General features: G+C 50.7%; 2 protein-coding genes across 2 annotated transcripts; one reads left to right on the forward strand and one right to left on the reverse strand.

Annotated features, from left to right (window-relative positions):
* Positions 1-1,056: 1,056 nt before the first annotated feature.
* On the forward strand, positions 1,057-2,435 carry PG994_003874 (uncharacterized protein; the record flags this gene model as incomplete). The annotated part of the gene is made up of 2 exons (XM_066855283.1): positions 1,057-1,473; positions 1,731-2,435. The coding sequence occupies 2 exons, from the start codon at positions 1,057-1,059 to the stop codon at positions 2,433-2,435; spliced, it is 1,122 nt and encodes a 373-aa protein (XP_066719561.1).
* Positions 2,436-4,487: 2,052 nt separating this feature from the next.
* On the reverse strand, positions 4,488-5,880 carry PG994_003875 (uncharacterized protein; the record flags this gene model as incomplete). The annotated part of the gene is made up of 2 exons (XM_066855284.1): positions 4,488-5,257; positions 5,328-5,880. 2 exons carry the CDS (start codon positions 5,878-5,880, stop codon positions 4,488-4,490), a joined length of 1,323 nt encoding a protein of 440 aa, XP_066719562.1.
* Positions 5,881-11,273: the final 5,393 nt, after the last annotated feature.

The raw sequence follows: 11,273 nt of genomic DNA on the forward strand, positions 1-11,273 counted from the left end.
TTTTGCTTTTCCCTCCCCCATGTTTCTCTCTGCAAACCCCCAAATACATCATCATGCCCTTGTCGAGGCCACTACAACACTCAATTGAGAAGTTGTTGTCCTTGTTGTGGACGATGAGGCTCTGTTTCGCTCCGAGTCGCTATTGCGCGTGGCAAGTTTCGAGCAAGATCAGCCTAAGCGACGTCGAATGATGTTAGCATCCCGCGGGATGACCCTAGGTCGGGCCACAACTGCACAAAGCTGCAAATGCGGCCCGCTATGGTCTCGACTCAAGAGAATTGGAGCTCTGCTCTTAGCTCCTCTGGAGGGGTTAGCTGCAAGAAGAAGAGCCACTCTCGGGGTTCGTCACTCCAGAGTCCAGAATCGTGTCGTGAGGGGTGCATCACATGGCCTGCCACACACACAAGCGAGTCCAAGCCATACAGCGTGTACCTGCACCCAAGTGCGGTATCCCTCACGTGCCTTTGCCGGGGAAGGTCCCCTCCACCCGCTACGCCGTTTGGATCGTGGGGATGGGTGAATGTGAATGGTGTGTCTTTTGACGGCTGTCGGCTGTCCGTCTCCATCCTTGATTGGATGTCATCTCGACTCGCATCCACGGGGCTCTCGGTGTTGTAACTCGTGCCGTTAAACTCCAGCTTATGCTTGCTGCGATGTTGCGCAGAATTACACCCGTCGGGCTGCCTCTTCGATAGAACCCCCTCGACCCCAGATAGTCTTCGCTTGGCACTTGACGGCTCCCCGCCAATCCCAGCCTGCCCCTCTCCGAGTTTGACTCAGCGCTTGGCGATCCTTTTCGTTTCCCACCACCGCCAATCCCATTGGATTGCAACCTCTCCAGCGAGGTTTCGCAAAACATCTGACGATTGTCGACCTGACTTCCGTTGGCGTCACCGACCTGCCGCCAAGCTCATTTCACCTCCTCGCACCCACTTTCCCCGAACGGCTCAGTGGCTAGTCTTCCAAGCTGTCACCATTACATTACCTGCTCGTGTTCTGAAACTAGCATTTCTCATTTTCTCACAATTCGCATGCCTGCGCGAATTCGCCTAATCGATGGCTGCCGAAACGCTGACACCTTCGTCTTCCCCGCATAGGTTTCAACAGCATGTTGGATTCGACAATATCGCCTCAAATGAACCTCCGACAAAAGAGAATCCGATATCACTGACTCTCAACTTTCGACATGACGGTTATCAGAAGACTCGAAGCAGTCGCACCTTCATGGTCGGCGTCGACGACAACTCGTATTCCGACCACGCTCTGCAATGGCTGCTAGACGAACTTGTTGACGACGGAGACGAGATAGTGTGTGTTCGTGTCATCGAAACGCAGAGGCCGTCAGACAAGTCGTATCAGGATACCGCCAAACAATTGATGCAGCATATCCAGTCGAAGAACGTCAAGGATCTGGCGATATCTCTCGTGGTGGAATATGCGGTTGGAAAACTGCATAATACGTTCCAGTCCTTCGTAAGTCTTACCAATCAAGGAACGACTCGGTGCTGCGGCGCATTATCCCCCTTTTCCGATACTGCAGCGACAGCGCTTATGCTGCTTCCTCGCACGCGGTAATGTCATTGCAATCCTAGCGAAGCCTGGGTGAGGCCACTTCAACCAAGTGGTGCAAGGCCATTGGTTTATACAGCGCTGTTGCTGCAGTTTTCGTGGGCGGGCAGTCGCAAAGTTTTGACTGAACATTGGGTCTTTTACTGACCTGCATCTTCCAGATCGCGATACACGAACCATCTATGTTAATTGTTGGCACTAAGGGACGGTCCCTGGATAGTGTTCAAGGATTCTTCAGTAGTTATAACTCTTTCTCCAAGTACTGCCTGCAATATTCGCCGGTACCGGTCGTTGTCGTGCGTCCAAACGAGAAGCGCGAGAAGAAAAAGGCGAAGCGAGCGCAGGATCCTAGCCGTCATAGCTATCTGAGCATATTAGCCGGTCAACCACATGAAGCAGACAGTGACAACAACAGCACTTACGAACTCGAACCTACCATCGGCCCCGACGAGGAAGCCCACCGTGTCGCGGTCGCTGTTGGGTTGCCTGCCGCATTCGACCCCACGATCAAACCTCTCGACATCGACGCAATACTGGCTCGGAGTGGTGGCAAACGTGCGGCAACTCCGACACCGGAGCCTGCTTCCATGGTCGATCAGACTGCCAGAAGCGAAGGGCCTCTCGCATCTGTCGCTAAGGAAGCAGGTGACCCCAGCCCAGAGCCTAGCCCGGATAGTGAGGGTGAGGACACAGACTACGAGGAAGTGTTTGATGTGACGAGCGGCGAGGAAGCACTCAAGAAGGAGCGATTGCATAAGATGGAGTCCAACGAAGGTGCGGCACTTAAGGTGATGCAAAGTCGGAAGATGTCCACGGAGTCAATCGACGACGAAGATGAAGGGGGCGCTAAAACAGGAAATGGGTAAGACAGATGGGAGCAAATTTATTGAAGGATGTGTGACACCGGCCGGGGCCTTTCCATTTTGAACCGCCAAGCCTGCTAGGTACTCTTCAGTGCAGACGTGGTTTGTCATGGCCCTTATTTGCATGACCATGGAAACAGACGACTACAGTGAGAGAGGGGTTTGCCAAGAGAGACGTGGAACGTGTGGTTTACGAATTTTTGCTTGGTAGTCATGTTTTTTTCCTGAGCGAGGATAGGGACAAAGGGCTATGTATGATAGCCACATACACCAAAGCGTTGCGTTGCTTGCTACTTTCTGGACGGCGTTCCACAGCGTGCTTGTCTGAGGTCGTATCTGGGCCACGCCATGATTGACCAGTCTAGACAGATCTGAAGGTGGTATTGGTCACTCTTCTTTAAGGTTGTGTATGGATGTAGTAGCTGCTGCAATGCAAATGATATCCCAACTCACAAGCGAAAGGCTCTTCAGTTCGTCATTACCGTCGTACTGCATGCCACTGTTTTCTGGGGAGTATTGAAAGAATAGCCATGGCTGGGTGTAATATACTTGCTGCTCCTAAATGACTGTTCATAAGCATGGAGTCTGGAATACTGCAATCGGTTTGCCCTGTACAAAACAAAGTTGTAGTGGAGCCATCACTTCTTTTACGATGCTGCGATTTTGAAATGGAAGTGTATATCCAGCTTCCCAGCAGCGCTTCGAGAGCATATTCCGAGCCGTATGCAGTAGAAGTTGGATGACGTACAACAATACAACTAGCGAAAGTAGTAGCATCCGGCATAGGCTTGATAACAGATAACATTGACTGCAATTGCGAAAAAGACGAAGAACTATGCTTGAGAAAAGGATTGCTTTTGAAATGAGGTCTCCAGAGAGATATAGTGTAAATAGAAATGAAAAAAAAAAGTTTCGCATTATGCTATTGAAGCTCCCATACGGGGAATCGAACCCCGAGCTCCGCGGTGAAAACGCGGTATGTTAGCCGTTACACTATATGGGACTTATGTTCATAAAGCGTTTGTTGTTGAAGATTTGCGCACTATTAAAACTTCTATAGCGTTGCAATTTCAAGCAATAGACAGACTTCTTTGGAAAAAGCCAATTCATTTGCCGTTCGGCCAACTTCTGTCTACTTAATCGCGCTCCATTGGCACAACACGAGAGCGAGGATTGTACCGAATGAATGCTGCATCAGAGTTAGTGAAATGATGAAAACCAAAATTGGCAGTCGGTTTCCGGCGATGCTCAAGTCTGCTGTAATAGCCCAGACGATAGGCCATTTAATCAATTTCGTTGGTCGGGCCAGTCACCAAACCCGGTTGGTTCCAATCAATTAATAGTTTTTGTTCCCAAGCAATTACTTACTTACAGCGCCAGCGACATTATTTAGGGCTTGCAAACAGGCATCGCAAAGATGTATGCATGCATCTAAAGACAAATAAATGTCAAGCAGACCAAGATTTGAAAAGAGAAGAGGCAGGAAAAATCGTGTTCGACCAACCCCGAGACTGTGAGAAGACTGACTAAATAGTCCTGCGAGAGGCGATGAAGTCACCATACTACTCACTACTCGAATATAGTATGCATCGGAGAGAGTATACGAGCAACAATAGAGCAAGTGGCTGTGTAAAGCTTTAAATGATTGAATTGGATGATTCAGGGTACATTATTTCCAAAAGCCAGTCGTTTGTGGCCACTGATTCGTCTGCCAGTCTAGATAAGGTAAAATATACATTGATGAGTATTTATACAACCACCACACATATACACGCACACACAACACCCCTTCCATGAGCCCTTCAGGGCGGGAAAAAACAAGGACAAAAAAACCAAACCTGCCGTAAGCTCGACTGCGCCGCCGCTATGAATGCTGATGCTACAGTAAAAAAAAAGAAGGGGAATGAAAACCCCCCATGCAACCAGCCAAGTGTAATAACCAACCGATGCCCATATATCAAATACACACACTATATGAAGTTTTCATCCGGGCGAGATCGTTGATAGCTCATCCCAACGCCGATTTCATCGTCTCCTGTCGTACACATTCACACATCAGTCCAAGCGACTCATTCGGACATCGAGGTACGCACCCAAAACGGAATGCTCGCTCTCGGACCGCGCGTGGTCTCGGGCGTCCGCCATCTTGGCCAGATGCTGCTGCTGCTGCACCGAGTTGGACCACGGCGGCTTGACCGGGATCCGCAGGTTGACCCCGTCTTCGTGGTCCACCGCGACAATCTCCGTCACGGGCGCCTCCTCCACCATGACCCCGGGGTACTTGTAGCCATAGGGTGGCAGTTGCCGCGGGCTGTGGCCCGTGTTGCTCTCTTCGACGATCACCTGGAGGGGTCCGCCGCCATCTGCCGTGTTGTTGTTGTTGTTGTTGTTCGACGCGAGTTGCTCTCCCCGTTGGTCAACCGTTTGCTGCTGCTGCTGTTGTTGTTGTTGGCTTTTGATCCACTTGGCCTCCTGCTCGGACTGGCACAGCTCGCGCAGGAGCGCGGCACCCTCGTCTCGGTCCTCCTCGCTGTCGATCGAGAAGCCCCAGGCGCGCAGGAAGTTGGCCTCGCCCCGGTAGTTCCTATGCAGCCAGAGGCGCTCCTCGCGCGTGTGTCTCGTCGTCTTGGCCGTTCGGGGCGTGGGGGGCACCACCAGTGACATCTTTGGGCCGGTCAGCGATGACGACCGCGTCAGGGAAGAAACCTGGCCAGATTGGCCTGGGATAGGCGGTGGCGGAACAGAAGATGGCTGTTGCGCTGTTGACTCCGCCGCCGCAGCTGTCGCAGGCTGTTGCTGTTGCTGTTGTTCCCCATCGATAAAACCTGGGAAATGGCAGGTAGAGGCCCAGAAGGCGGAGGGTTGGTCGGGGGGGAAAGGTTCTGGCGGATGAACCCGATTCGGCGCGCGGAGTCTTGGCCGGCTTTCTCGAGTAGATTGACGAGTCTTCTACCTCGCCCTCGGACTCGGACGGCGTGGAGTTGGGGAAAGGTCTCCATTTTGGCCGGCTGCTGGCTGTGTTGGATCTCGAGCGGTGTTTCGAGCGTTCCTTGATGTCGGCCACGGATTGGGATCGCCTCAAACTAAGCTCGGGCGAATCGTTGGACGCGACACTCGAGCTGGGAGAGACCGGGTTGCATGAAAAAGGATTAGGAGTAGGGGAAAATATCGCGGCCGATCCCCGGCTGTCCGAAGAAGATCCGGTCAGGGATGGGGAGAAGACCGATTCTCCGTTTGACGCATCCGTATGCAGGGGGGACAGCAGTCTTTGGTGAGTAGGCGGGATCTGCACAGGGGCGGGCGGTTTGCCTTTGGACTGACCTAAGTTGAGCGGCGGAGGGCTCAACATGGAGTTTGTTGCCGAGGGCGGTGGTGATGGAAGCTGCTTCTCCTGATGGTCTTCCGATCCCCGGGTGGAAGGCGGCATGGGCGGTTCCGGAGGGGCCATGGTGAACCATTGTGTAATCGGGCGCTCATCCGTTGAAGTTGCATGCGAAACATCACTGATACGCGAACCGCCCAAATGAATGATTTCCGCGGGCTCATGCTTGCTGGTGTTACTGAAGAATAGCAATTGTTAGTAAAGGAGGAAATGAAGTTGACAAATGATTTTTGATATTTAGGAGAAAAACACTGCGGGTTCATACTGAATCACATACTTGGCCGTGGCGGCAGCGGTAGCATTGTTATTGTGCCATCTCATCCATTTGGACCGTTGACTTGGCTCCCTGGCAAGCGGCATCCTGTTGTTGTGTGGTGTATTAGTCGAGAGTCTCTTGACGACAACAATGGCGGACACAGACTGTCGGTCGGTCGATCTTCAGGTGGAAGAGACGTAGGTCGATGTGGGCGGGCAGCACAGAAGACGGGAAAGGGAACGGGCGTCCGGCAGGAGTTTAAAGAAATAGATGCATGGAATCGAAAGACTCGCATGGGTTCATGTTCTTTGACGGGGTTCTGGTCGCGATAGCGCGGCTTGGCGGAGCTCCCGTGGACGGCTATGTCGCTCCAGGGGTGGTAGGGTGGGGGATGAGGACTAGGATAGGGACTGACTGAGACCGGGATGGGGGCCCAGGAGGCCGGCAGGGCAGGGCCTTGATGGGATGGGCCAATCAACCTCAAACCCGACTAAGAAACTGTCATGACCAAATGAAGAGATTCTCGAGGTGAGCCCATAAGGAGGCCGCTGAGCGTGGGGAGTCATGTGCGGCGGTCCTACCACACAAGCCAACCAGAGGGTTGAATAAGGTTAATAGTCAGTCGTGATATACCGACCTACATCATCCGCAACGATTGAGTTGTGGCCTATTGGTAGTCTTATTGACATGGGGGCAAGCTAGTCGGTCGGCAATGCCCCCTAAACCACGGCCGTTGGACGGTACTACCCAGGCTTCGCGTCTTCACTCAGGGGTTGGGCCAGTAGTTCCGTAGTCAGACGGCCTTGATCAATCAATTTTCCCGGCCGATCGAAACCATGGTTGAATGCTAGCACGGCTTGCCATAAAGAGAGCCCATGCCCGGACGGGAATTGCCCAGGACTGCAGCGTACATAAAAACGAGCAGATGCTGAACCATAGGTCTGGTACGGGGCCCCTTGGCAATAGGAGAAAGGGAAAGGCGGCTCCGCAAACCGTTATCCGTGCAAGGTACGTTACCTGGTTAGACCGACATGTTAAACGTTTGTGGTATGTTCTTTGCAAGCTGCGTTACGTGTATTGCCTACCTCAACCAAGGAATTCCTGGAAGCTGGCGAGGTGGCTGAGAGAGTCATGGCAAGCAGAGCAGGTGGTCAATTCGCACAGAGAATATTGACGTCGATGACGACGATGATGAGCCAGGCACCGGCCGCTCCCTGCATGAAAGAAGTCGAAAATAGAGTAACCTATTGGACGAATTCATGCGTTGGGGGGATAACGCAGGCGGGTGCGCAGTGCGCAGCGGACAGTGGACACCTGGGAGCAGCGCTAGACCCTGTATTTTCCGGTGTTTTCCCTCTTGCAACCTGTCAGCACATGTCTGTGCATGGCGTTTCAGACTGATTATGAGCTGAGCATGGCCGAAGAAGAAAAGGCAGGACAAGAAAAACTAGAGATTGTCCCTAAAATAAGCGATGAGTGCGAATAGGCAGTTGATCATGATTTATTTTCGGATTCGAGCAAGCTGACTCGCGCCGTCCAAAATGGCGAGGTGCAGGTGGAGAAGCTTTTGGCATTCAAGTGTTCCTTCCAAAGCTTCCAAAGCTTCCAAGCCTCTTGGCCGCTACTGCAGCGAGTGACCAACGACAGTAACGTATCACTGGGCAGCGAATAGATTTCCCGTTTTTTATCAAACGCATCGGCCAAATTATCTAAAAGGGTTACAGTGCTAAGAGGCAAGTGAGTAGGTAATTGGGCTGCAAGCACATCATCCAACTCCTGCAGCGATTCGATGCGGCTGATCCAACCGTGACACCCGAGTCCGTGCTCGGGAGCGTATCCCGAGATTTTCAACGCGGCTCAAATGTCCAACAAGCAACCTAGTTCCTAGCAGCAGGTTAAACAAAGGAGACAACCACACAGACGTCTGTCGCGTGTCGTGGACCTAGACCTGATCCTTTGGTGAAATTAGTATTAGAAAGAAAGGCGGTCTATGTATGTATTGAGCCGAGGCACACAGTTTTATCTACTCGCTTCTTGCGCGACGACTCGTTTCCTCAACAATTGGTTCGTTTCAAACGGTTGGTCGTCGTCTCTCACTCGAGCCTGTCTCGACTCAAACGCAAATAAGTCGACTCATAATAATACTTACAGCATCTCATCACGGAGGAGCAAACAGCGCCTGGCAATCCGAGCGTCGTGTGATTAGCCCAATCATTACCCATATCAATTTGAGGAGCTGCAGATCATCTGGGGTCTGCCTTCACGTGGTGTTGCGAGCCAGACAACCTCATCAACCGGGTAAACTGCTCGGGGCACTAGCAAGCCCTTCCTACCAATCTGCAACTGGGTCCTTCAGACACCATAAAATTTCCATATGGGTCATGGAGATTGGGCACTCGGAGGTTCATATACGATTCGGGCAGTGCACACGCTGCCGAAATTGTCTGCCCTGGGAAGCCGAGAATCCCAAGGAGCAGGAGAACTCCCCGATCGTAGATGGCAGGCCACCATGCTATAATTAGATGGCAATGCCAATACGAGGGTGTATGGGTTAATTAACTGCCTTCGGCCATTGGAGTGGATGCAAGTAGGTATTCTCCCAATACCCGGCTATGTTCCAAATCTCCAGTTGAGAGGACCTTTACCAGACTGCTGGAATGAACGATCTGATGAGGGCAGATTGGTATCTGATCCACCCAATCTTATCGAAGCCTACCAATGGAGAAGTGCTAGATTGAGTGTCACGCTCAGAGATTTTGAATGCTGGTGATGTTATAGTAGCCTACTTACGTGGTCTGACCCAAGTCAGCCAGCCCCTTAACGGGCCGCATCCTACTTCGATATCCCGTAAACGTGTGCATTGCCACGTGTTGTAGATGACTATGGTTAGAGAAACCCAGCTCGAAGCGACCACCACCTGGTGTTCGTACCTCCAGCAATCCAAGAAGGGATGTGCTGTTGATGAGGATAGTGATAGCCGTTGCTCGGTTCTTGCAATGGTGATCTTTTCACACACTCAAGTCGATCCGTTGCGGTTCGTAGGCTACCTAAAATTTGGGATGTATCATGGGCTTCCTTCCAAATATCATGTAAACATAAATGTCATTCTCATGCCTACTCTCTAACTACCTGCCAGTCTTGTAGGTGGGAATTACAATCGCCATGGGGAAACCGTTTTCCTCCGTATAGCGGATTCGCCCATAACATATCAGCCTTTCCCCTCCCTGATTACTGAACCATGTGAGCGAATGAAGATATAGTTAAATAACACATCATTCCATGTACTCAATTGTTATTGCCATGCGCCGCAAAGATGGATACGCCTCTCATTACTTTGGGTTGTGATATCAATCTCAGAACAGTCTAGTGAGACGTCACTACTAGCTTGACGAGACGATGCAGTGGTCCATTCCCCTCAAGCGATGTTCTCGTTCGTAAAGGATGTGAAAATAATTCACAACCCGTTTTACATCCCAGCGTCCGCTGCTGTCACTCTGCTACAGATGTGTACGACAATGCAAATCGCAAACGACTCTCCAAATCCCCTCTACCAATTAAGCCGTTAATATAGTGCTCTCTATGACTGACTGAAAAATGAATACAGCGCTATAGTCGCACACACGTACGTCTTAATGGTTTTTTTTTTCTTCGTCCTAAAATATCATATAAAACTGCCTACATTGGATTGGATCGAGTTCAAAGCCTTCCTGTGTTGAACGAGTTGTCTGGATACCAAGTCTCTTGACAAACCAGCAGAAACGAAAACAGTACCAAGTATATCACCCCAATAAAACGGAAAGGCTATATTCTCCTGAAAGCTTCAGGCCATGGCTGACAACTACTCGATGGTCTGCGTTTATCATCCGCCATATTCTTCCCAATTCCCAAAACGCATACCTGAACAGCCGTGAATGCTACTAAAAATTCTCACACATCATGCGAACGAGTGATCCGACCAACCGTCACTCTCAATTATTGTAACCCTTAAACCTTTGTATGAGGCGAAGTGACCAACGAAAATAGGACCACCGACATCGCGGATGATCTTAAGCTTCACCAATTTGGCCCGCCAGGAACGAAAGACTCACAGCGAGCATGCTACTAACCCCAGGTAAATGAAATCCAAAAGAAGCGTCGAGTTCACGGATGTGAAAGACAGCAACGGGATCCTGTCCATACCAAGACAGGTATGTATATCCCTAACCCCTTAACACTATGGAAGCCGTCAATGGTTGAACCTCATCTTGTAGATTACATCATGTCTTTCGTGTTCTAGCTCTCTTCTATTCCCGTTTTCTGCCCACAGTCAACAGAGTCGAGAATATACGAGCTACCCTATTGCGATCTGCCACTTCGAGATCAAATAGGGGTAGCTCGTCTATTTTTCATGGCACCCACATGCTAGCAGTACCATTGATAAGCCAGTACACCCTATAATAAAACCTTTCCTGTCTTGTAGCAAACTCCCTCTCACGCAAGAGCGCTCTCGCACTACCACGAGGAGGATACGGTAAGTAGTTCCTCAGGCTCAATGCCAGCTGTCTGCCAGCTGCCAAGTCTACCTGGGTACTCGTTCCATTTTCCATGACGGCGAAATCACTACACCTGTCGTGGATGTAATAAGTGATTTGAAACGCTTGATCTCCAGATCTCAAGTCTGAACCGATGACGAAAAAGCCAAGTCGTGAGAACGAACAATCGTAGTGACCCCCGTGACAGACATTGAAAATAGATTCGCAGCCGGTAAAACAATAAGCCGGGTAGCACCAAGAAGCTGCACGCCAAGACTTTCTAGACTCGGCCAAGAAGCTTCGATAAGATAAGACTGCCAAGACCTTCTAAAGTCCCGAGGCAGCGGGTGGCATTACATCATACCTTGTGATAGTCAGGAACAGAGAAAATGCGTGTCAGTCACAATGTTTCAAGTGTGCTCATGGAGAAAAGTATTGTTGTTGTTGTTGGTAGAACCAATTTGCTTTTGCATTTGTTTCATGGTCCATAGGACGGCTCGTATTGTCATCGCTGACAAGCCATCTACCTGTGAGCTATATTCATTCCTCCCTTTTGAGATACCGCCAGTGTTGGTCCACTTCCTAGACCATGGGTATCTCATTGAATCCGTTCCTCCAAATCTTACATCAGCCATTTGCTTGATACGCATGGCAAAACCCCCCAAACCGAAAATGTGTGTATCTCAAATTCC

This window comes from Apiospora phragmitis (assembly GCF_038363925.1).
Source record: "Apiospora phragmitis strain CBS 135458 chromosome Unknown utg000004l:1.0-3135199.0:1.0-3139288.0, whole genome shotgun sequence".
In the NCBI taxonomy this organism is placed as follows: Eukaryota; Fungi; Ascomycota; class Sordariomycetes; order Amphisphaeriales; family Apiosporaceae; genus Apiospora; species Apiospora phragmitis.